This window comes from Amia ocellicauda, chromosome 11 (assembly GCF_036373705.1).
Source record: "Amia ocellicauda isolate fAmiCal2 chromosome 11, fAmiCal2.hap1, whole genome shotgun sequence".
NCBI classification, from domain to species: Eukaryota; Metazoa; Chordata; class Actinopteri; order Amiiformes; family Amiidae; genus Amia; species Amia ocellicauda.
This window is the reverse complement of record NC_089860.1, coordinates 32220158-32247524: the sequence shown is the minus strand read 5'-3', so window position 1 is coordinate 32247524 and position 27367 is coordinate 32220158. Positions and strand designations below refer to the sequence as shown.

General features: G+C 40.9%; 1 protein-coding gene across 7 annotated transcripts in view; it reads right to left on the bottom strand.

The window, feature by feature from the left end:
• Positions 1-4379: 4379 nt before the first annotated feature.
• The window catches only part of qkia (QKI, KH domain containing, RNA binding a), an 80048-nt gene continuing 57060 nt past the window's right edge, over positions 4380-27367 (bottom strand). The window contains exons 5-8 of one of the 7 annotated variants that reach the window (XM_066717480.1): positions 16277-16364; positions 13188-13571; positions 9874-9948; positions 4380-8376 (exon numbers count right to left, since the gene is read on the bottom strand). In XM_066717480.1, the coding sequence (XP_066573577.1) occupies positions 8360-8376; positions 9874-9948; positions 13188-13571; positions 16277-16364 (564 nt within the window). In that variant the 3' untranslated portion in view covers positions 4380-8359. Of the gene's footprint in view, positions 8377-9873; positions 9949-12453; positions 13596-16276; positions 16365-27367 lie in introns of those variants that run through there. The other 6 variants (XM_066717478.1, XM_066717479.1, XM_066717482.1 and 3 more) reach the window with 6 other exon arrangements.

Below are 27367 nucleotides of genomic sequence, written 5' to 3'. Positions count from 1 at the left end.
TCACAAAATTGTTTTTTAGGAAGAGTCTTAAAAAACAAAATGATCACTGCTGGTTTTAATTAAGCAAAAACTCACCTTCAGTCTCAGTCCATCTCGCCAGCCCTGCTGAAGACGTGCCTTTGAAAATCTGTGCCGATGGGCGTCCTGCGCCACGTAGAAGCACTGAAGACTAGTGACAAGATAACGGGGCCAGTGGGACACGCAGACAGTTATATTCCACTTTGTAATATTGTACTTTATTGCACACAACATAATCGCCGTTTTTGGTGTGATCAACATCTCTGGCATTACAATTTTGTGTTTCTTTTTTCTTTCTACTATAAAAACAACTTGGAACAACATAAAAAAAAAAAAAAAAAAAACCTACTGTACATAAATAGAATTTATATTGCTCCAAAAAAAAAAAAAGGATTGAATTTCACGTTTAGTGTGTATCCCTAAATCTCAGAACAACTCCTACAGTACAGAAAAAAAAAAACATTAAAAACACTCATTTTAATGTATTATTTTACTTTAAAAACTTAAAGCAATTTTTATTTAAAGCACATTGGCACTGGTAAATAAAAACAAAATAAAATAAAAATCTCCAGTTGGAATCTTTTTTTTTTTTTTTCCCTCTTCTGCGTCTCGGTGTGTGTAGCATTATCTTTAACCCTCTGAGTGCTTTGTATGTACACCATTTATGTCCATTTTTTATTTTCTTTTTTTAACAAATGGAATCAGGAATGTTTTCAAACGTTTTTCCTTGGAACACTACATCAATACAACCCTATAGACGCACTTTAAGGCACTTTAATATACTGACACGTCATTGGTAAATCAGATATTTGCAGCCTAGACAGGATATGCATATAGAAAGAAAAAAATACACACTGTGTACATATTAGGAATCAGGAGACCTCTAAATGTAATGGTCTTAGGGGAGAGAGCAAAATTGGTAATTTTTTTTTAGAATAGATTGTTCACAGTTTACCAAAATCCATCAAGGTACCTCGCTGTTGAAAATCGATCTAGAAGCTGCAGGTTATTTTGAATATGGTGTAAAGGCACTTTGAAATGCTACCTATAATACGGAAGCAACGTTGAGTATAAAATAAAATTTAGGTCAAGAAATTCCAGTTTTACAAAAATGTTACGTCCCATATCTTTATTAAAATGTGATTATAAAATTGCTTTGGGAATAAAATATATCTTGCCCAAGACAGGAAGACGTGACATTTGGCAAAGAACACATTTCAATCCAAAAGTATAAAAATAGGAAGGCACTGATAGGTTTATTTCTTCTAAAATCGAGGGAACTAATTGTAACTGCAATTTACCCCCAAATGGATTATACATTATATAAAATCATGAAAATCACAGAGAAATTCCCTGAAATCATAAAGCACAATGTGTGGTGCCTGCTGGTTTTATCCGATTGCAGTCAAGTTTGAGGCCTTGTGGGAACAATACAATAGAAAACCATATCCGAATAGCACCGTCAACAAAATTAGGGACTTGATCTTAAATTAAAAAATATAATTCAACCTGGCAAATGTTTTAACAGTAACAGAAGTTCTATCCATGTAGCATTTTACATGATGCTTAAGTTGAAACATTTTGTCCTAAAAGTTAGCATCCAAGTGCAGTATTAAAATGCAGAAATTAACTTTGCAAATGAAGCCTCTGCAAGGTTATAAATGCTTTATGAATAAACCATTCTCTTACTGACAAGTTGAAGGCAGCGGTCTCCATTCAAACAAATGTTAACTGGATTGGAGGCCTTAGCACGCACTCATTTCAGCATTCTGAAGACAGTATAGTGCAAAGAGATTGGGTTTTGTGTGTCCAGCACTCAGTGGGTTAAAGAGTAAGAGATTAATGAGTTAATCATTGCTTGTGCGCCTTGGTTTTCATTACCCTTTACATTAGTGAAAGAAAAGAAGCTCTAAAAATTTAACTGAAAATTAGTACACAAAGATGTGCTTCAGCTTTTAGGCAACAGAGAAAAGCTAAAAAGAAATGTTTTAATTGGAAGGAAAAAAAACAAAAAAAAAACAAAAACAAACATTTGATCCCAAATGCTCTTGTTCACAGTGGCGGCACTAGAATGTGGGTTTGAGGAGTGCAATGGAGCTAGTGTTCTCTTGACTTTAGCTTCTAAGAACGGCAGTGGATTCACAAACGCTAATTAATAAAGTTTGATGTGTATGATGTCAATGGGAAGAACTTTGTCTTTTCATTCAACTCCCAAATGACTGTTCTGCTGCCTAAAACATCTACCGAGGGCTCTAAGCATTTGCTGCAGGCCTTCAAAGAGGGGCCCAACCCAAGTGACAAGCTTTTTCCTAGACATCTGTAAGTCACAGAGCTAATTTAACACATGGTGGTTTACTTTCAGCCAGCTACTCTCTCCGACTCATCCGAAGAGGACTCTTGGAGCTTCTGTCAAAGGACGAAATAGCCTCCAGTGAACTTCGAGAGCTAAACTAGGGAATCATAAATAACTGCTACAAAAGGAGGGCTGCACATATCACAGACAGTACATGGTAACAGTGTGTGTGTATGTGATATACACTCACCTAAAGGATTATTAGGAACACCTGTTCAATTTCTCATTAATGCAATTATCTAACCAACCAATCACATGGCAGTTGCTTCAATGCATTTAGGGGTGTGGTCCTGGTCAAGACAATCTCCTGAACTCCAAACTGAATGTCTGAATGGGAAAGAAAGGTGATTTAAGCAATTTTGAGCGTGGCATGGTTGTTGGTGCCAGACGGGCCGGTCTGAGTATTTCACAACCTGCTCAGTTACTGGGATTTTCACGCACAAACATTTCTAGGGTTTACAAAGAATGGTGTGAAAAGGGATAAACATCCAGTATGCGGCAGTCCTGTGAGCGAAAATGCCTTGTTGATGCTAGAGGTCAGAGGAGAATGGGCCGACTGATTCAAGCTGATAGAAGAGCAACTTTGACTGAAATAACCACTCGTTACAGCCGAGGTATGCAGCAAAGCATTTGTGAAGCCACAACACGTACAACCTTGAGGCGGATGGGCTACAACAGCAGAAGACCCCACCGGGTACCACTCATCTCCACTACAAATAGGAAAAAGAGGCTACAATTTGCACCAGCTCACCAAAATTGGACAGTTGAAGACTGGAAAAATGTTGCCTGGTCTGATGAGTCTCGATTTCTGTTGAGACATTCAGATGGTAGAGTCAGAATTTGGCGTAAACAGAATGAGAACATGGATCCATCATGCCTTGTTACCACTGTGCAGGCTGGTGGTGGTGGTGTAATGGTGTGGGGGATGTTTTCTTGGCACACTTTAGGCCCCTTAGTGCCAATTGGGCATCGTTTAAATGCCACGGCCTACCTGAGCATTGTTTCTGACCATGTCCATCCCTTTATGACCACCATGTACCCATCCTCTGATGGCTACTTCCAGCAGGATAATGCACCATGTCACAAAGGTCGAATCATTTCAAATTGGTTTCTTGAACATGACAATGAGTTCACTGTACTAATCTGGCCCCCACAGTCACCAGATCTCAACCCAATAGAGCATCTTTGGGATGTGGTGGAACGGGAGCTTCGTGCCCTGGATGTGCATCCCACAAATCTCCATCAAATGCAAGATGCTATCCTATCAATATGGGCCAACATTTCTAAAGAATGCTTTCAGCACCTTGTTGAATCAATGCCACGTAGAATTAAGGCAGTTCTGAAGGCGAAAGGGGGTCAAACACAGTATTAGTATGGTGTTCCTAATAATCCTTTAGGTGAGTGTATATATATATATATATATATATATACACTACATACACACACACACAAATCTGACTGCATAATGTATCTAGTTACATAAGACTAGATCAGTGCAATTCCCTTCCACCTTCCAACATAACTGATATCATTTGATTGGGCTATTAATTTCCAGTGTCCCTATATTGTCCCTATGGAATCATTTGAATGGAGGTTATAGACTGAACTACCGAAAATGTGCACATTGAATTTTAAAATCCACCAACCTAACATGCATAGAAGACAGTATCTGACATGCCTTTTTTCTTGTACACACAATCCTGTCTCTTGTGCCACCACTGCCGATTGGTGTAGTTCAACCTCACTACGTTCCACTTTCACACCAGTGACAAAGCAGCTCTCCGTTCTCCTACAGAGTGCAAAACAGGCTGACAAGACAAGTAGCGTTTTGATTGAGATGAGGTGTAAGGAGGTCTCTTAGGTACGTGTGTGTGTGTGTGTGTGTGTGTGTGTATATATCTGTGGCCATACACCAAGTTTTTAATTGTGTTAGTCCAGTGAACCAGACCGTACATTCATTAAATAGGTTAAAAACACAAGACAAAAATAAAATATATCAGCAAGTTAGTAAAATTCGTACTAGAATGTTTTATTAAAATAAATGCCAGGGGGGTTAATAAGAAAATAACAGCAAACACCATGAAAACTAAATGCAAGCATGTAAAAATACTTAATAACAAGAGAACTAATAAAGTGGCTAATGAGTTAAGCTAGGAACTGGAAAAAAAAAAACTAGGAAAGGCAACACGCCCAATGATGGACCAGGAGAATAAAAGTTGAAATAAATGTGGGGAAGAGGAGGGAGGCTATATATAGAGATTTGAAGAAAACAAAATGCAGTGGGCTTTTATCAGAACAAAAAGTCAGAAAATGTTTTTATAATATACATATAAAATGAAGTTAGAAAAATACATTATAAACCTGTAACAATGGCTGTAATTACATTATCATACATATTGGCAGGCCATAGACTGAATATGGTACAATAATCTGTACTCCTGATAGAACCAACCATCACATACAAAAAAAACTTTGTAACATTGCTGAGGGAAATTTGTAATACTGTCAAATACTGAAGTGTTCTCGCTTGCTCTCTTCCATTAATATTGCATAAAAAAAAATTATAACACTGAAAAACAAAACAATGACCTTTGTAACAGCATGAAAGTGTTATATATATATATATATATATATATATATATATATATATATATATATATATATATATATATATATATAAACTGATGACTGCCATGGAGAGAAAAAAAAAAAAAACCCATTCACAACAATGCTGTAATTTGCGTTTTCGTTTTTTCATGTTGCTTTAACCCCAGTCGTCTAAATAACTGAAACCCATTGGTGTGAAGGTAGGAAATGCAGAGTGGAACTGCTCTATACCATTCACGAAGTGGAGGATGAAAATTTACTTCTCCCCACGACCACATTTATCAAGCCTTTCCTTTTCAGTTTTTTGTTCTCGTCTCATTTTTTGTCCTTCAAATCACAAGCTCATCTTTAGCAGCATAAAGGTCTGGCTTTGGCACAATTCAATTCAACATTTCAGCCCCCTTTTGGATTTTATATTTGCAGTTTTAGTGTCTGAAACATGTCCCCCACCCTTAATACTGTGTTCTGCATCGCCTGCACACTAACACTCAGACATTCAATACTCGCTCCAGGTCAAAGTGTGCAGCTTCTCTCATAACTACATAAATTTGTAAATTGGAAGTGGCAAAATTGTCAGCATGGGAAGCAGATCTAATTCTGGAGCAAAAGGCTTTGGAAAAATCACCTGGTGACTGTTTTACAAATGGGCCAGGATTCTAAAGCTCTGAACATGGAATAGATCTCAAACACTGTAGTTCCTGTTATACGAGAGATCTTTCACTTTTGGCTACCTTGAGCGCGATGTCTGTTAGTGTGTAGCCAAGTGGTCCGCGATTAATGGATGGCACACTATAAAGCCTGTAAAATGTGTGGGCCCTTTTTTCTCAATAACATAACAGTGCTGACCGCTTGCTGGCCAACATCACGCTGTTAGAGATCATTTTGTTCGTGGTGGGCAATGCTTTGGTTAGTCCAAGTGCTGAATTGAGGAAAAGGGTGGGGGGGCTGGGTTATGATGAAAAGTTCAGGTTTGCAGTTATTGAAACGAGTGGTTTACATTTAAAATGCAGATTTTGGTGTTGTTCGTTTTAGATTTGAGCTCCTATTCAATGATAGCCTGGCAGATGATTGCATTGTAAGTGGCAGTTTGATCGAGCTCACCAGTAATAATACAAATAAAGTTAGAATTTTGTTCAAATGGCAGATAGGGTTTTAAAACGAAAATCTAACAAACTCAGGAAGACAAACCATGGCACAGATATTTAGCTGGTCAAATCACTGCTATTCTTTTGCATAGAATAATTCCAGTAGCTGCAGCCACAGGGAAACTGCGCTACAGCTGTACTGCGGACCGCTGTCTCTCAAACACTCGGCGCTGTTCTTGGTTGGTGTGTGTGGACACTATCTAACAAATGTTAACACTTGGAAAAAGAAACGACCACCAATAAGGCACTTTTATTCCTCTTTTTTTTTTTTTTTTTTTTTTTTGAAGTTTAAATCCTCCCGTCTAAAATTTCTTGCAACATTCCTAGGTATACTATTTTGGTCTTTATTTTCCCAGCCACTTACTATCCAACCTTTTTTTGTTATTTTATTTTTTGTGTTTTTTTTTTCCCCTCTATTATATACATGTTATATATGTATATATATATATATATATATATAACATTTCTCCTTTTTAATTTTTTTGTTTTTTTAGTATTTTGTAACCGCAAGTTAAGTATAAAAAGCTAAAATTGCCAAAAATATATTTTCTTCACCAGCACCCTGTAAAAGTATCTAAGTTTTTTTTTTTTTTTTTTTTTTTTTTTGTTTGTTCGTGTTTTTTCCTCTGTACTTTATATGCAGTGACAGGTATCTACATTTTCTTCTTTATAGAACAGGTACGTATAGAGCAATTAGAACAGGCAAGCATGGCTTTCACATCCTCTTGTTTTTCTTGAGAAAGTAAAAGAAAGATCATACAAACACAGGAGTTTGTCTACATTGGCATATGCTGTGCACGACACATTGTGGATGTGCTAGAGATGTCATAAGGGAGCGGAGGGGCTGAAACATTTTTTCAACCTTAAAAATATCAAATGCAATAATAAAAAATAAAAAAAAAAAGGTGACTACATATATTGTCTGGGAGAACTCATTGCAGAGAGTATCCCTTTCTCAGCCCAAAAGCCCATTAGTGTTTATAGCATGTAGCTGTCTGCATGGCACAGTATGCCTCTAGGAGCTGGGATTCAACTTCCTGTAAAATTCGTTGATACCTGCCGCCTGCCCCCCCTTCCCCCTTGACAGTGTGCAATGACCCCCCTCTCATTCTGAAAGAAATAATAAACTCAGCTTTTGGCAAAATACGCAATTATATCATCTTAAACACCTCCTTAAGCTACAAGCTGGATCCTTTCCAAGGGGTGAATAAACCTGGCATCGTTATTGATCTTATGGATATCCAACACAAGAGTTGTACAAACTTCCCCACTTCTGAACCCCCCCCCCCCAAACACAAAGCACCCACTTCAACCTCCCCCCCCCCCCCCCAAATAAAAAGTTAATAACTGAGAACAAAACTAAACTTTTGATCGTTCTTGTCAGAGGAAATGCATAATTTCGTCTTTCCGAAAGGTTATTGTCAGAGAAAAACTGAACAAAACACAAATATATATAAAAGCTCCTTTGCAATCAGTTTAGCCATGCTTAAAAAATCAGCCATTTGGGCACACCCATAATGTGTCAGCACAACAACAAAAACAGAAAACAAAAGGGGGGGACAGGGATAAAAAGCATCAGAGGTTGTACAGACAGGGACTAAAGAGTGACATGACAGAACTCTGCAGTTTGAGCGAGTGATTTTGTTCTCTTTTTCCATTTTGTCGTCCCCTCCTCCACCCTCACACTGCCATATGCCAAAAAGGGGTGCGAGCGAGGGGTGGGTGGGGACTGCAGGGATAGGTGGGGGGTTTAAAAGGAGATGTTTAACAAAGCCTCCAGTCGGCACAGGAAACAAGAAATCAAATTTGCCAGTTCCCCTCCTCATTTCATTAATACGTATATAGTGCCCAGGAGCTGAGGGGGGGGAGGGGAGGGGAGGTGGGTCACCTTATTGCTTTAGTTATTCAGTGCAGATTCTTGGATAACACATCCACCCAACCCAAGACTACAAGCTGAGACTCAATCAAAAAAGAAAAACAGGGTGGAAGGGGAAAATACAAACAAAAGAAAACAGTTTTGTTGGGTTGAAGTTGAGTTGCTGTAGTCGAGTTTGTTTGTTTTTTTTTGTTGATAAAAAACAAAACAAAACATGTTGTTAGGTTACGGTACGAACAGGTGCCTGAGCTCACTGCGTCCAAGACAGGCTAGCAAAGGCGATTACCAGTTAAGTGATCAGCAGGCAGGCTTGGTCAGCTCGTCATTGGGTGAAGAGTTCAGAGGTCAGAAGGTCATGTGTTAGTTGCCGGTGGCGGCTAGGTGGTTAGAAACAAAAACAAAACAAAAAAAAGAAAAAAGATAGAAAGGATATTAGTGTCAGCAAGAAGAGACTGGAATGACATCATTTTAACAGTAAAATGAATGAAAATCACTCCCCTCCCCCCGCCCCTTCCCCAGAAGGAAAAGACCAACCAAAATAAAATTAAAAAAACAAATTAACTTAGTTAGGTTAATCATGACAATTACATCATGATTGTGAACAACCACCCCCCACCTGAGCAATCAAATTATTGTCATTAGAGCAGAGAGCTTAGGAGGTACCCCAATACCACAACAGAAGCAAAGAGTCCACAAATTAATGTTTTAGTTCTTCACATCGAGTGGAAATGCAGTTACGTACAGTAGGATTAGTGTTAAGAGATGCCCAATAGTGTCAATTAGGCAAGGAAAGGCTGAATCTCGTTTCAGATTTGCGCTCCTCTTTATTTACCAGTATATACAGGTGCTATAAATACAGGATCGTTTTGCATAAAATGTTCATGTATAAAATTACAGTACCTCTCATTACAATTGAAACACGATATAAAAAAAATGTGATAGTTGATCTATATATTTATGCATCTCTAAATTTTGTTCCTCGTTTACAATAAACTAAAGGAATGATAAACTGTAAACTACCTGATGCAATTCAGTAAACAAAACAAACCAAAGACTAGGACACTTGGATAGAGTACATGCATGGTGGTCTAATACCAAGTAAAGTTCTTTGCAAATTGAAATTACAGTTCACTATCAAAAGCAAGGAATTCTCAATCCAGCTCCTCCCATTATCTTTCAAGGCCTTATTTTTTCTAACTTTGAACAGGACAGTGCTACAGTCATTTAATAACCCCTCCGCCCAATTCCAACTTCATGAGAGAGGAAGAAAAAATGAAAAACAAAACCTCCACTAAAAAAAAAAAAAAAAGATTCTTCTATTGAGAAGTTCACAGTTTTTACAGTCTTCGAGTGGAAAAAATAAGTTTTGGAAGGAATTGTAAATACTAAAAACTAAAGCAAAAAAACATTTGTACTAGCTGAATGATGCTTGAGAATTTCACAAAGTGTAAAACTACTTCTGACTTAGTTCATTCTTGTATTGCAAAGGAAAAAGGCTGGTAGTGTTTCTGATTTAATGGGATTTCTGCAGACCTATTAGGTGACTGTTTTCCTCCCGAAGGTTATTCTCTTCCTCGGGAGGTGTGACCTATTCAGGCATAATGTGAACCCCACACCCCAAAAATATGCTTAGCAGAAACAATGGAAAATCACCATCAAAACCTTGTTACAAAGAAAAAAAAACTAATGTAAACTCTGAAATCATGTTTTATTTTAGACAAACCTGAGCATTTCTAGCTAGATATATATAGATATATTCCAGTTTCTTGTAAACAAAATTGCATACCACAGATTAAGACATTGAGGTGGGGAAAACCTAAACCTGAAAGAATAAAAGGGGAATAAAATAAAAACATCTTAACGACTAAACTGACCTCTTTCAGCAGTCACAATCCTTTGGTAAGGATGTACGCGACTGTCATGTCTCCGGACTTTAGTTGCCATTGCTCCTAGATTGTAATAGGTCCACAGTATTAGAAAGTAATTTGGAAAAAAAAACAAAAAACATTATAATATTTACACATACATTGGCATATACAAAATAACTTATATATTTCTTATATTACAGACGTTTCACATATAAAACACAAAACAAAACGTGTCACAGCTGTGTTCAGAGTTGATCCGTTTTGGTGATTTCGAGAGGAAAGCAGCTCGTCTATTTCTCAGTTTCCCAAGCAGGACTTACTGGAGGTGGGATGAGGCATGTTTTTAATCAACTTTCAAAAATAAATTAAAAAGAAATCGAACACCGGTCACTGCAGGGAGACGGGCGCTTTTCACACGAAGGAACAGAAACACAAAATCGCCCAAAACAAATCCACTCCACAGCACCACAGGATTTAGACCTCAGTGGCTTTGTGAGAGAGTTCAGCCAGCATTTCCCATCCTCAAACACTGGAGGTTGCTACAAAAAAAGGCTTTTGATTCAGTTCCTCTGCTGGTGATAATGGTGGAATATATAGTCAAAACCAGTTGATATCACTCCTGTCAAAGTCACAATCTGCTTATTTCCATCAAGCGGGATTGTGCTGGTCCAAATATCATGCAAGGCAATGGGAAAACTCCCTATATGACTTGCCATAATGTGGTTAATATAAAATTTGTTTCAAGTGATCCCAAGTGGAATTCTCTTATCTGTGAATACTTCAGCCCATTTGGCCTACCTTTTTATTTTTTACATCGTTATAATTTACTTCTGATTTACTCTGCTTATTGTTAGTGTTCTATAAGTCCCAGTAAAGTGATAGTAAAAGGTTTTGACTTTAGATATATTTAATCCTTTGAGATCTCTCTTTTATAAAACTTCTTTAAACATTCTCTGCATTTCATGTGGGAAAAACAAAAATAAATCGGACACTCGTTTCCGATCCTCTCTGGGATTTCTATGCAGCTGGTTAACACTTTTAGACAAAGCGAGTTCTGCCAAGCATTGATTTTGAGAACAAAATCAGAAGTCAAAAACTGGTTCAACTCCCAGTTCAGCTGCCTGTTAAGAGCAAAAACTTTAGTTTTTTCTTAGCAAAATATGTGGGAGTGTCTTTGTGGAAAATGCCATAGAAGAATATTCAAAACAATGACTTAATGTTGGTGTAAAGGAAAACTATCTCCAGGGTGAGCAGGAAATTACATGTTTACTTGTTGGCATGAACAGGCCAGACATGCTCATGTACCGGCAGCTGTCCTGCAGTGAGCGAGGCCCACCCTAACAGAGGGCACAAAGGAGCCCGCAGCGATTCTGGTGAAAAGGGTTTAGAAACCCCAAAGACTTCAAAAAGTCAGCGTCTCGGGCTCAGCTGTACTCAGTTTGGCAGAACTCCTGTCAGTCTCCTCATTTCTCAAATCGCTCACAGCGTCTGAACTTTTTACGGGGCCTTATCAGGTTCCAAGCCATACTCTCCAACATCCATGCCTTGCCAACTACATTTTTTGCATCTTTTTCGATGCTAAAAGCGAGCAGACACGGCTTCTTTTGGACATCGCCGTCACTGGCTAGTGTCCTAGAGATGCACTTTTTCCACTCCGTCATCGCTAATCTAAACCAGGTCCCAGCTGTGTCAAGTTGTAAAGGGACCTGTTATATTGTCACTACGGCTACTTCTTTTTTGTCCTCTATATTTTTCAGCAGCAGCATTTTCACCACAGTGCCAGGAGACTGGAAAGCAGTCAAAGGGAATGTGTGAAGGTATCAACCCTAGGGTACCCAATGGTCAGGTGGCGGTAGTGCGTCTGTAAATCTAATCTCTGGAACTGCCTGCTACATTATGAGGATCCGAGTCTGTGCTGCTTCAAACCCCACTATAACCCACGGTCACCCAGACTGCCTTCCACACCGCCTCCCCTCTCCTCAGTGACTGAACAGAAAACAGGGAGCCAAAAAGGGGACGAGGCTGACAGACATTTAAAAGCTGCAAGTCTGAAATGTATATTATTCAAATGCGTCCCATTAAGTGGCCCATGCTGAGCTTTTACTTAAGTGACGGTGATTTTTTTATTTTGGTTTGCAAACGGTCTCCAATTAGTCCACCCTGTTGGTTTTGCAAAAGGGTGCATTAAAATTTGTAAACTAGTGAATAAGTGATAAGCTGACTGTGGCTGCTCACGTCTCCAGCCAACATGGTGCCATCAGGGCAGCCTTGGAAAAGTGTTTATAAAAAGTAAAAAAACAAAACTCCACAAGACTCTTCGAGTTGAAAAATGAACGTATGTATAAGGAATGTTTATTCTCTGCTCTAACAGTGGAACTGAACCTGCAGAGAGTACTTTAAGTTCAACTGTTCAAATGTTGCCCAAAACACTAACAGGGCTCCAGTGACAAAACCGGAAGGTGCTGATTAACAGCATCCAGAAAGTGAAATACAGAAAAAAATAAGTTGTTTTCAAAGGGTACACCTTTTTATTTGATCTAAGTTGCATTTAACGCAATATGAAGAGTTCTATAACTGTGTATCGAGTGTGGGGTGGGGGGGCAATGTCGGTTTTTCTTTTCTTTTCTTTTTTTAATAGAGTTCTGTAGATGTGACTGAATTAATGACTGAGGCTTTGTGTTGTTTCATTGGCTGGTAATGAGCTACAGTTACCACACAGTTACCACAGTGCACAACACATTGACAGCACAGCCCAAGCACCGCTAATGAGGAGTGTGAGAATCGGGTCTGACCAGGGGCTGTCTCACCACATCCTTAAACAGAATACATAAAATAATAAATAAAAAATAAACTCACTGCAGTTCTCTTTCAAGTAGCTTCTGTTCAAACAGGCGAAAGCCAAAATAAGAAACTAAACTTAAATGAGTAACGGAGCTTCAACCACAAGGCCTTTACTGGAATCAGAACTGGCTAAGGAGGTGAGGGAAGAGATCAAGTTAGAGGCACAAAGTCTGTGGAGATCTGTTACGAGACCGAGTGTGGCAATTAAATTAAAGCTGTGCGCGCACTTGGGGAAGGAGGAGGCAGAAGCAGGAGGCAGTCTTTAAACACAGGCTTTCATAGGTGAAGGTCTGTCGTTTCCCACAGGGCAATGAACGGCTGCTGGAATGTGGGAGAAAATGGCCAAAGAACAATGGAACGAAACAAAAACAAAAACATTGCATACAGAATTTAGAGACACACGTCTGACCCACGCAAGGAGGTCAGACGGGGGAGGGGTTCCCCGCACAACAACCCTCAGCTCGAAACGATGTATTTACCTTTTAGCAAATCCTGCCCATGGCTCGAGGAGGTGTCCAAAACGCCACTGTACAACAAGCTGCCATCCTGTCCAGGGTTAATGACCGTCCCAAAGCCCCACGGACGCTTACCTAGAACGCCACTGTGGTCGATAGGGTACTCCAGCAGAGAGGTGGGGGCCAGGGCATACGGGTAATCGTAGGGTGTTGTGTAGATAATGCCACCATCGGGCGAGGGGGGCACTAAGGTTGGCGTTCCATTTGGCATCATCGTGGCCGTTTGGATGGGCCGGATGATGTTCATGATGGGGGTCCCTGGTGTGGGGGGTCTCATGGCTTGGGGGGGCAAAACTTGACCATTGGGTGCAGCTATGAGCCTGGGGCCCTGCGCTGCCGCAGCAGCCGCTGCAAGAGAAAAAGCAAGGGTGGCTGCAGTAAGCAAAAGGGATGAAGGAGAGAAAGGAGGAAGAAGGTTGGAAGGGAGGAGGGGTGCCAGGAGAGAGAGGGGAGGATGGGCGAAAGGAGGAGAAAAAAAAAAAATTAAATCACAAGCAGAAAAAAGCAGAATGGAAAAAACGAAAGAGCAGAAAATGAGGGAAAGGGAGGGGATGGGGAAAAAAGGAAAATTAGTCCATGCAATGATCACGGTGAACCACACAAGCAACACTTCACAGCGCAAAACAAACGAGGAAAAAAAAAATAACCCAGACCACATCAAAACAAAAAACAAAAAGGGGGTAAATGTTGCAATCACCAAATGCACAGTTCATTAAATCAAAATTGATCACCACAGTGATTATAAGAGTTAATCGGCAGACAGCATCAAGAAGGAAAATAAAGAAGCACTTGCCAAAATAGACCCTAATGCCAGAGAGACGGGGGCCGTTGGCCCCAGGTGAGAGCGAAAAGCCGAGTGGTCAGAATCTAGGCAAATCACTGGTATTTGGGATGCAAGACTATTCCTAAATAGTCTAGGAGCCGAAAGAAAAGGTCTTACTGAAGAACGTCGGTATCACATTGATAAAAACTTTTTTTCTTAAATTACTTGAGAATCTGTTCTCCTCTACAGGACATTAGGATCATTTTGGCTTAAAATGCAGTTTGGTTTGCATTTGTGATCATTCTACAGCAATGGCAAGAATTACAGTCTTTAACAGCTTGATGTTAATGCTGGTCAGAATTAACATCACACAGCAACAATCTGCTCTCTCATGTTATGATGCTGCAAAGTGGAGGTTATTATTACACCTTACATTAGGACTATCAGACCTAAGAAAAGTGTAAAGAAAAGGGCTCTGCTTCTCAGGGTCACGGGACTTTTGTGTGGGATCAGCCGCTCAATTGAAATGGTTAGCTTAATATTACACTTATGTGCTGATCAGCTATTTTCACTGAACACGACAGGCATTGATAACAAGCCGTCGGGTCTGTGTGCTTTACACGGCTAAATGAAATGATTAAATATTTCATACAGCTGTGGGCGAGTCAAAAAGAACAGAGGCTTTAAATACCAAGGTTCTGTTGACTTAAGGAAAAAAAAAAAAAAAAGGCCTAAACAAATGGGACTTATTCCAACGCTAATATAAACCCTGAATTAAGAATAAGGACATTCCTGTCGAAGAAGTATGGGATGTAAAAGACACGTGGGATAAACCATGCACAAGCATGCCAGTGAGTTCTCAAATCAGCAAAAGCCACAAAAGTACCCCAAGAGTGAAGCATTTCCACACATGAAAGGGTTGTGTCGGCAGAGGAGGGGGAGGGGAGGGGAGGGTGTAGGAAATGTACTCAACTAGAGATGTACTGTAGATTGACATGGAAATATACATTAAAGTTTTTAGGCAATTATAAATTCCTTAAGGTCTTGTCACACATAGTTGAAGACAATGCATCCCCCATCAAGATGAAATGCAGCTAATAAATCAAAGCTGTACTTTCATCCCTTTCGGGTTCTCGCTAGAATCCACACCAAAAATGTGATTGTAAGGTACTGGGGCACTAATTATATATATATATATATATATATATATATATATATATATATATATATATATATATAATCTTACAAGACCTGTTAATTTTTCACAAAAGGCAAATGTATCAGTGTTGAAAAACACTTGCATACATTTTGTTTTAAACATGAAATGGTAGTAATTTTTACAGACTCCTTCTTATTTGAAGTCTGTGTAATTAATATAAACACAATAGCTCAATGCTGAGCTTTTGATCCAGTGTCAAAATGTATGTTAAGCATTAAAACCAGTGTTTGTCTTCACGCTAAATAAGATCATGCTGGAAGCCATCAGCAATCTTCAGTGTACATATTTATACATTTCAACACAACCAAACAGCCTTGCCATGTTTAAAAAAGCACTTCCAAAAACAATGGCGGAATACCCAGTTTTGCCTGGCTGTGGTTTAAATAGCATTAAGTGCTTTGTGGAGTTTCACAATGGTATCTCATGTCAAGGCAGCTTGTCTGAATTATGGCTGGGCTTTTTGGGGAGAGAAAAAAAAATGCTTCTAGAGATGGGCTTGGATGCTTCTGAGAGAAAGACCACTTCTGAGGATGCTGGGGAATGCTGAGGTTTGACAGATTAGGGTTAAGTGTTGACTAGCCGTGTGCTTACATGACCATTGGGAAAAATCCCAATTGATAATGATATTTGGAAAACCAACTACATTAACTCTTCCAAAAACTTCACACTGTACTTGATTTCTACTCAGCCTACTACTGCCTGTGTGTGCCTAGCCCAGGGGAGTCTTTTTCCGAAGCGTGCGTGTTGCTGTTGGGGTGGGGGACTGAAAAAATATTTTGCTTGGTCAAGTTGATTTAGAAATATATAAATACATAGAATGCATGGAAATAAGTACACCATTTCTGCGTTTGCCAGACGAAGATGAATCCACACAGTGAACTGGTGCACAAACAGAAGAGTGTTGGTTTCAGTTTTTTAAACACATTAAAGCTTCCAAAAAAATATACTCATGTCAACACCATGCATGTTACAAGGCCTGTGTAGTTTGTTTTCTCACACAGGGCTCCATGCCTGACTAACAGCTTGTCTGGGTCTCAAATACAAAAGGAGAGGACATGGGGGGCAGCTTACGTGTCTTGATGTTGGTGTCTCTGTATGTACCATTGAGAATTGCCAGCTCCATCAGCTGCATCTTCTTCAGGTTGTCTTCTCCCTCAGCCTGAAACAGAAGAAATAGAAGATCCATAAGTAACAGATGTATAAAAATCTGCAGAGAAGTTTAGGATTGATATTCCCTTTGAAAACAAATAAAATGCAGGTGAAATTAAGTGCATCACAAAGACAGCAGTTTGGCTTTAGCATTGCACTGCACTTACGTCACGACTGACAAAATAATTGTGTGCCTTTTCCATGTACTTACTTCGCTTAATTTTTTAGGGGTCCCTTGTGCAAGATAATCTTACAATGCATACAATAACTTTGCTCATGTCGCCATTGTCAAATCATGTTCAGTCCTCTCTGGATAAACAAATACATTCACGTTCAGATTCATTACGGCTCAATTAGGACTTCAAATTATTCATAGAAGGCAATTAGCTCTCCCTCCCTTAACGAGTTGACAAAACATAACCATGACAACGAAATGTCCAGACTAGAGATGTGACGGGGGATAAAGCCCCCAGGCCTGACTGATTTGTTTTATACAATTTAACAGATGTGTTTCAGCAGCACTGAGGGATGGTAGCTCTCACCGGTAACCTGTATTCTGTTCCTCTGCAGGAAAATCCTACAATCCTAACACTACCACTGCTAGCCTCGTCTGACCTGCCCCTTGCTTCTGACCTGCCGATAGGCCCGTGGCATCTGAACTGGCTGAAACCTGGCATCATATCTTTAGGAAGAATCCCACGACAGTCCCCGAGGGAGGAGGAATCAGCAAACACCTTAACCTTCTCAGTGAGCTGCCTGGCAAGACTCTACCTGCGGACCTGGGAGGCTGATTAGCGCTCCGGTAGACAAAGAGATGTACCAATTAAAAAGATAACATGCTCTTTACATGACTGGACACTCGGCATGACTCAGCGGTGAGACACGCGGTGATGATGACCCCCCACACACACACACACACACCTCCTTCCTCTCTGCACAGGTGGGAGGATGCCCAGTGCTTCGAAAAGTCTCTCAAGTGATACGGACTGCAATTGCTTCATGGGAACAATCCCGAATAAACACCGTGCCATCAGGCTGCTGTACTGAAGGCGAGAAAGATCAGGCTCATCATACTTGGGTACGATCTGAACTTTTACCTGCAGGTAAGACCGTTTTGGACTTGAGATTTTCAAGCTGCAAACGTAGTGATGGGAAAAAGGCTCCTACAGCACAACAGTTGAATTAGTTTCAGTTTTTACCAAGCAAATGCAGAGCAAATTAGACTCCACTTCCCTGCAGACTGAGCACATCTGTTGAAAATATAGTATCCAAGATCAGCTTTAGGTTCATCATCCACACATACAATGATACAACTTGACAATTCCTGCACTGTTAGATCTTAAACTTTAAAATCTGGGAACATGCCTCAGGAAATCCTGCAGCGAAACTTCCAGGTGCACTAAAGATGTGGCTTGAGTGTTATTTAATATGAAATCACATCGGTATGCTATGGCACACCAGGTGATAGGATAGCAGCTGCTGTAACTGTACCACTGGCACTCAAATAGCACAGGCGATTTCATTAAAACTACCACAAAACCAAAAGGAAAATTACAATAAAAGCTGCCTCCTCACCCTCGGTCTGTGTCTAGACTGTTGCATTTTTGGAAAGAGATCTGTATCAAATTCCTAAAACTCAAGCCTGATTACGGCACCACAGCATTAAGAAACCTACACAAGTCCGAGAAGAAACCTTCGAGATTGTAGTGAGGAGGGGAAATCTTTCCTCGTCCTTCTTAGCTCTCTTGGGAAGCATGTTTAAAAATTTCACAGTGAATGCAAGAGTCACAGGCCCAGTCTCAAAATAAGTCCGTCATCTTTGCACTTCAATACCATCTCGCTTTCTTTTTGTCTCCTACATCACCCAGGGCCTGTGCAGCAGGGAAGCCTGCAATTTGCAACAAACTGTACACACATTGCCAGCAACAAAACCTGTAATCAGGATTTGTCCCCCTCCCCCATCCATGTTACATTTCTCTTTAGCATTGCAAATTAAATTAACCTCGACCTCTCCCTCAAACTGCCTGCTCCTCAGTTGAGTTAGATTATTGAAATATTTAGCTGGAACGAGACAGCTGTTTTTTTTCCCCTCCCTCCCTTGTTTTTGTGCCTGTGTGCTGGAACACCGCCTAGCTGATGTCAGACTTACGAGGGAGAGGGAGAGAGAGAGAGAGAGAGAGAGAGAGAGAGAGAGAGAGAGAGAGAGTGTTGAAGCGATTCACCATCCATTCTAGAAGGCTTCTTTAATTAGATTTTTCATAAGTTTGCTTGGCTATAGCTCACACAAGATGGCTCAAACCGATCATGGCACTCCAGACATCAGGAGAAGGTTAACTGGACCCCCCCCTTCTAGAACCACTTGCACTTTTCCAGTTAATGACTACATCGCACCACCTGTTTGTGCCATCACAGAATATTCCAGAAATCATTGTGAAAGTTTGGAAAGCAAACCAATTAAAATCTCCACTTTTTAGTTGTGCCCAGAGAACTATGACATGCGATCACTGCAAAATCTCACTGGTATGGAATTGTAAACATTTGGAAAGGAGTTAAGCTCTTCATTCTCCAGTGTCTTATCAATTCCGATTCACAGGTCAGCTGGGGAATGATAAGCACACTAACAGATACAGCATCGAAAGAGAAAACTACTGTTTGCCTGCCTGGGAACATTAACTGAAGAGCAAACAATAAGTAAGTTGTGGTTTTAATACAATCTTGATGAAGCGGCCTTCACTGGCTATGCATTGGGCAGTCCCATGGTGCAGAGGCAGGCAGACAGTGCAGACTTATGGGTGCCATCTACAGCGAGGGACAGAGAGACTGTCACCACAGTGCTTTAGTGAAGGCAGGGCTGAACAATGATTGATACATTTGCAGGTCACCAAGTAAAAGAGGCTCCTGGGAAGGCGATGCCACTCGAGTAGAAGGGGAAAGGGGGGGTGGGAGAGAGAGGATTGAGTCAACAAATCAGATTGGAGAGTGGAAGATACGACAGACTAGCAAACCAGGGTAAAAGTGCCCCAGTTCTGGGACCAGCTCCAGAGAATAACAAGGCACAACTGAAGGGGCAGCATCTCTCATAGCCACTGACAGAGTAAATAGAAAAACAAGCAGCACTGGAACTCTCCCAGATATGACCATTCAATAACCACCGTGCTGCTGACCAAGCCTTTTGAAACTTGTATGGAAGTCAAACTTGAGGGGGAGGTGGTGGGGAACAAACATGCTTGTTCAAAGCTGGCCTCTCGGCTGCTGCGGTACATTCTCCAGGCTTACAGATAATGTCATTGCACAGAAGAGATACCCATGGCTTACAATAAGCACGTTGCACGTACTGTACAACATGGTGCCGGTCGATAGGCTGCCGTAGCTGCAGCCACGCACATCATGTGTAGTATATTGCAGGTTTCAGAATGGAAAAAAAAAAAAAAAAAATCCTTTAAATCATTTCAATTGCAAGTTGCAGGAGGACGTGAATGCTTTTGATTTAAGAGGATGCAACTTCCATAGGCAAGTTGCTCATTTAACACCTATTTCACAGAGATGATGGGGCCTTTACTCAGTTTAACAAGCTTGCATGCTGTGATGTGCGTGAGCTGGGAAGGCAGAAAGCCTGTTTCGTAGCTAGGAAGAACGTCTGATTTGGGTGTGCCATTATTCCCATGTTTTTAGAGTATACAAATATACTGATTGAATGCATTTGGAATTTGAGTCAGATTTATTTTATAGTGCGGATTTTGCACTTAATCCCCACTTTTGCTACAGAATTAAAAATATAATATAGAATTAAGTTAAACACAAACCTTACCCTAGTGGATGTTACCATTGTTGAAAAAATAAAAACAAAATTATGAAAATTAAACTTGGCCAGTCTCTTCCTTGACAAGAAAAACAAACACACATAAGCATATATCACACATGCATATCTACATACACACATTTTCTGTGTTGAAACAGCAGCAATTCCCCAAAGTGTTGTAACTGATCTGCACAACTTGACTGACTCTTGTGCAACTCGCAGAGATCGAAGAAGTGAAAGTTTCCTTTTCCGCAAAGCACTCAATAAAGCAGCGGTATCCACTGGAATCAGGTTTAATCAATAAAGCCTATTTGCAAAATCAGTCAGGCGGTAAACTCCATCAGGAGAAGAATATTTATGAGTCCGTTGCCCCCCCCCCTCCCCTCACAATCTCATGAGCTGTTAACAGCAATCACGCTCCCAGTTGCCTTAGAGACTGTGCAGCCTATAAAACAGGGGTAATAGCAGCTCTCAGAGTTGAAACCCCATATTTGGTGGAGGTCTGAGACAGTCCTCCGAACACCCCAATAATGGGTTACCTTCCCACGCACTGAAAATGGCTGATATTTAGAACAGCTTTTCACCCATATTTGTTTGATAAGGAGTTGAATCCAGTTCAATGCCTTCTGTAACCTTTTAAAAACTCTATGGGAGAAAAGTTGTAAAAGACTTGTGAAAATTAAGTGATCCCACCAAGTTTGTACATGTTCCACTACCTTAAATAAATGTTTATCAATATAGGATACATCTTAATGCAATACAGAACACAGTATATACAACATGCAGTATACATAAATACATACGACAGATTAACTTTAAAGGATTTAATACGCCACCCTCTTTTTCTAGAATCCTCAGGTTTCACTTCACAGACATTTCTTTTTTTAAGAAAATTTCACAGTTGTACGAGACCAAAAAGCCTGAGTTTGTATTATTGGTTGTGCAACAGATGATCAAACCCACACCCAACAAGGAAATGTGGTAAGATGCGATCTTTGATTACAAAACCAGTGGCTTCTTTCTTCAAAGTGTTTGAAATGACCGAGATGGTGTTCGCTTCTCTGTTTCTGTAACTCAGCTGGCAGCTTTCAATCAAACCAGGGTTGGGTTCTTTAGATTACAAAAACACACTCACTCACACACACACACACACACACACACACACACACACACACACACACTCACACTCCTTCCTACCCCAACGATCTCACACTGGCTCCAAGATATGTTTTTCTTCTCTAGCTGGGCCGCCACAGAAGGGGGGTTGGGGAGTTGGGAGGAATCATGTTGCTGCAAGAGTACAGTTACAACCAAAATAAACCGAAACCTCCTCAACTTAGCCTTGGGGGAGTATTAAAGCAGAAAAAAAGACGAAGGATTCCTTCTCTGGGTGGACTGCTGTCTCACCGAGTGCACGAATAACCTCAGTGACTTCACTTCACTGGAGCAGAAGGGCGGAAACTACTAGGCAGCTGTTTTTCTGCTGGTGACATCTGGAGAAAAGTGATTATTTTAAAGAGAGAGCCAAGGCGTCTCGGGTTCTTATCTAACATTAGCAAGACTCCAAGACACAGAGAGAGGGGAGACAAAGGAGGAGAGCTACGCTGCGAGACGTCACTGGGAGAAGAGAGGGAGGGAGAAAGGGAGCAGCTGTGTTAGTGTTTTAGAGCTGAGGGGAGCCACACATAGCAGGGAGCCAGTTAGACCTATAAAAAGGCAACCACCAAACCCGTTCATGAGGGGAAGAGAAAAATAAAGTATTTACAAAGCAAACTAGATCTGTAAAATACCAAAGTGAGGGATGTGTCATTTCTTTCCGTTTGTAACCTAAGGAAACATTTTTCTTTTGGTTCTCTCAAAGCACAAAGTTCTATCATTTTACCAGATACGAACAAGACTCACATCTTCAAAACGCCACCCACACCTACAACAACTCTCTTCAAGATATCCTCAGGAGAGGTCGCAGCTTCAAATCTAAGATTATATTTGTGGTCAGTTAGGTTCTGCCAAGGTTGTCAAAAACACCCCAATAAACTCAACTGAATGCTCATCCACAATGCCTGCCACAAATTAGACTACACCTAAGCATCTTTGCTGCTTCCCCAGTCTGTTATTATTCGAAAACTTGAATTTTGGGAAGAATACATCAAAGCCTCCTCAGATGGCTTATCTGAAGTTGCTAATATGAACAGGTCACATGTATAAAGACAGTCACTCACAAAATCAAACCATCCAAGCAGCTGAACACTGCTGGTCCCGTGGCCTATGGGAGGACAGAAAATCGCTTCTGCCTCTTGCTACGGTGAGAGCTAAATCTATTCCAGTTATTAAAAGGCTTTAATCGGAAGTCACGCAGCCTTGACATTGGCAGTACCCCGCATTAATAACACCTAAGCTCTCAGGGCTGGGCAGATGTGGTCAGTGGCTTGTAAAAGGGAAGGCAGGGAGGTAGAGGCCTTCATAAAAGCTCTGCTCATATTAGCCCGTGTCAGCTTGACGAACACAAAGCATTACAGGGATACTGCTAGGGGAGGGGGGTGGGGAGAGAGAGGAAAAAAACAAAAAAAAAAAAACATTAAAACAATCTGTGTGTCTCCACCAGCGAACATGCTGTAAATCCCTCTGAGACAGTTGTCTGGAAAGATTCTCTCCACATCCCCCCTCGTTGCCAGATAATACATTGTTCTGTTACTTTGATCCCTTAATGCCTCGAAATCTAGCTGAGAATATCTTTAAGGGATTTCGGAGGCTGATTCTGGGTTTTAAATACTGCTGGATTTACATCGGATCCACATTTTCATGTAAAGCCGGCACACCCCCCCTCCATGCCCCTGACTTAGCTTTGCCCGAGACCCAGGTTAGGCCAGGGCTCAGCAGCAGGGTGATGATTAGGTCACATCCTGCCTGTTTGCAGAGAGCACAATGAAGGCCAAGGAAATGAGAAAGTCCCTCCTGAAAAACCTGGGGATTGAAAGCAGCAGGAGAATTTGGACGCCGCACCAGAGCAATGCAACAGTTGCCATGCAATCAACAGCAAACAAATGTTGGCTGGGCAGTGTAGCACTGCAGCAAGACTCCAGTCAAGGACACGGGAGGGGAAAAGGGGGCTGCAGTTTGTGCTGATAAAGAGGAAACTAACAAGAAGAGAATCAATGGAGACTTTTATGAAAACAAATATCACGGTCAGGTGGCAAGATTAGCTGTAATAGGGCTTTTACACCATGTGAAGAGAGGAAAAAAGTAATCCTACTATTTTCGACATGATCCTGTACAATTCTGTTCTGATGGTGCTGCTCATCTGATAAACACGATAGGCTATTCAACGAGAACCGTGCATCGTTCGAAAATTTTAATTGGTTACACAAACAAAAGGGACCACAGGGAACATGCCTCTTAAATATTGAACAGCTTCATGCAATGGTGTACCATGTAATTCCATGTATGCAAGCAAGCCATAAAAAACGACCACTCCTCGCACGGATCCATGCAGTGCCACACACTACTGTTGCCCTTTTGCATGTGTCCCCTACGGTCCCATGTCTACGTGTTGCAAATTCTATTGGTGCACGTGATGACTGGAACCCAACTAATTGTATATACAGTCTGGATATGCAGGTATTTTAGTGGGATGGATCGCTCACGTGTTCAGAATCAGATCATTGTTCTTGCAGCAAAGCGAACATGGGCATCTGCTTCCTTTACCTGCTCAGCTGCCCCTTGCTGACTGAATAGCTGAAGTGAAAAACAATTACAAATGTGCAATCTACCCCCTGCAGGGCAGCTCCGCATTAAGAGATTAAAAGACCTACAAAAGCAGGAACCTCAGCCTCTAGCTGCGAAAACCAAACATCACACACAGACGAACAGTAAGCCGGGCTTTCTAGCAGTAGTGCAGCTTTGGGCCTCCCTGAGCTGAGCAATCACATTTTCACAATTGCATTTTTCATCTTAAATATAGAGAAAAAAAAAAAAACAACCTAAATAATCATGATAAAGATGAAATGAATATTCCCCCACAACTGTATGGACTAAAGGGCATCCCCAGTCTACTAAGCCCCAGTGCAGCCAAATGCTCAGCCCAGCACACCTCCAGCTCAAAACCTCACACCAATTTGGGGAAAGCACAAACTCCACTCTCTCCATCTCCATTTGCCTCCAACTAATTGGATTAGAGAGCTTCAAAGTGTAGGGAAAAAGGCCCAGAATTTAAAGAGCTACGAGTGTTTTTTAGCACGGTTCAGGGAAGGGATCTCTCCTCTGAGGTCTGTACACTAACTCAGTCAGCTGGCCAAATTTTGTAACCATGGTTTCAAACAACCACCTATCCACATCCTGGGGATAAGTTTTATTTTTTTATAAAATGTTTTGACCCCATCATTAACTTCGGTCCCAAACAGTCAGCCTTGTATTGATGGATCACTTGACTGTTTCAAACCCAGATGCCTTGTAACGTTGGAGAAAACTTCACAGCAAAGATGGGAAAGAGGTGAAATGGGAGAGAACGTGACTTGCGTCTTGTGAAATTTAAACGCTCTCCTACTGTACACTCCCTGAATCTTATTTTAACTAAAATGCTCTAGAATGTAGAATCCCAGACTGAAAACTTGATTTTCTAGAGCTGTTCTAGAATGATGCTTCTAACAGATGGTGCCCTATTGGACAATTAATGTCTGCCTGCAGATTACAAACTATAACAAACTAAGTGTAATACCAGTCTTGTGAAGACAAATCATGTCCACCAGCTCTAAGCACCCACCTCCTCAGTCAGGGCAGCCTTCTCCTTGCAGGCATAATCAAAAGGTTTACCTGGAGAAGCGCTGGATGACTGACCATCACATGTCATGATTAAAAAACACAGATGACAGGTAAAGCGTCATGATCACAGCTCTGCCTGTTTGGCTTTGCAGACACTGCGCACAGCCCAGCACCACCAACACTAAATCACTGCACGAACAAACGCAGGATTCGTCTGCCTCGCTTGGCAGAACCCGACTCCTACTCCCTCAGATCCTGCTTTTTTTTTTTTTTTTTTTTTTAAACAAGGGGCGGTGGGGTTCAGCTGACATGCAAGATAAGCTCTGTTGATTTAAAGTTACAGCATCTGTGTGCAATTTCCTTGTCCAAAGACATCCTCGCTTTGGAAACACGGTAAAAACTCATAGAACAATGTTAGAAGGAAACGTAAACAACATCAATGCCAACAGCAACAAGAGGAAAAAGATCACTCGAGATTATAAAACCTGCAACAAGGAACATTTAAAGTGAAACATTAATAAAATACAATGCTCTTATGATATTGATTGGCCTACAGTCGACTTAGAAGAATGTATTTAGGAGCACGCATTAAGCTCCTCTAAACCCAAGGAGGGTCCCACGCATGTATCCCCTGAACAGATAAAGACTATAAAACAAAACGAGACAACACATGAACAGAGGCTACGATATAAATAATACATTAGAGTTGTAAAAATGTTATCCTCGCCTTCTACATGATAAACTGGTTCTGCAAAAGAGATCCCCCACCCCACCGCCCCCACCTTCCTCCTTTATGATCGGAGCTTGAGGGTAGGTAATACTAATTAACAGGGACATCTTTTTGATGAAAGGGAAGAAAAAAATCTTGTGCAGGCACAAAATGCACCCTGCCTGGTATGGCGCGAGATAGAGGCTGCGTCTGTACACAACACGCTGTTTGCAATAAGTGCGTTTCAACAGCATTAAAAATAATCACCTCACAACTGGCAGATAGATGCTCCTCCTTTTTAACAACTTTCATTGATTGCGATTCTTCCAGTCAAGTTACTTAACAGATCAACATCCGTAAAAAGTTGACAAAAAGCAGAGTTCATTAATTGACATCAAGTAAAGGGTTGAAGGATCTGCCAAAATGGGTTGGCTTAATGTTTTGCAAAGAACATGCTTTTAGTTTGTAAGTAAAACCTTTTTTTGAACGAGACACCTACAGGTGCCATTCTACTTCTCTGAGCTAAAGAACTGTAGTCCAGAGAGCTATAGTGGGGAATTTTGCCCAGTATACGTAAGACACACGGCTGGATAAAAGGACGCAAACCTCGCTCATCTTGAGAATTGCAGATCGCAGTGGAATAACAAAAACATGGACTCCTCAAAATAAAAAATTAAAGACGAGAAGGTTGAGGTGGAAAGCAAGAGCAGGTGCATACAGGACAGAAAACAGGCACTTCCTCACACAAAGGGTTGTATAGAACAAGCTACCCAGCCATGTGGTAAAAGCTGACTCAGGAATCCTTGAAGAAATGCAATTCTTGGATCAATACACTCCTCCTACCAAACAAATTAGCAAGATCTGGCCAAAGACTGTTCATGTTATGTTACCAGAATAAGGCTGTACGATTACAGGACAAACTTTTAGAACTAAACACAGTACCACAATATGATGGTACTCTTGCCGTGATAGGGGGTTTGCATTTGCTGGGATGCAGAGTTGTTGAATTAGAAGATGTTGCCCCACCCACCCATTCCCTCAAACATAAGGGCCCTAGCATGCCCACTGACACAGGCAGTAGGCAATGCAGAAGAGTATGCCAGGGTAGTGACGCCAAGCACACTGTGCTCCGAGTATGGGTTTCAGAGTAAAATCAAATCCTTAAAATCAGATCACACATTTACATACACTGCCATTTTGAAGGATAGTGGAAACCACCCACACATCAGCACTCCTGCCCCTGTAGTATACACATGCCTTCTGTGGGAGTGTCTGCATTAATACCTAAATGTTGCAAGGCAAAGCTACTAGATACTACAGTGTTTGTGTCCACTCCATTTTGTGACTGTGCTTTTGTCCAGCTTGTGCTCACGCTATGCGGAGGCTGTTAAAAATCGGCTTGTTTTCCATCAAGATATGTGATCTACAACAATAGGGCTTGTCCGTGGAGATGAAAAGAACGATTGATCTGGAGTGACTGAACTTTGTTTGGTTTTCGATTATTTCTCTGCAGACACGGACACTGCTGCCCAGTACAAAGAGCAAAACGGCTGCATTGTGTGGAGCTCTGCAATACTTAAACAAACGAATAAATAAAAATGAAGATTTGTGTGGAGAGTAAGAAAAGAGCATTAATTTAAAAACACACATTGTTGGAAAATGCCAGATGGCATGCCATTTTAATGTTTTATACAGCGCTACTGGGGAAGTGGCCTGCGAATCGTTGCACAGATTTTACTACGTGAAGGAA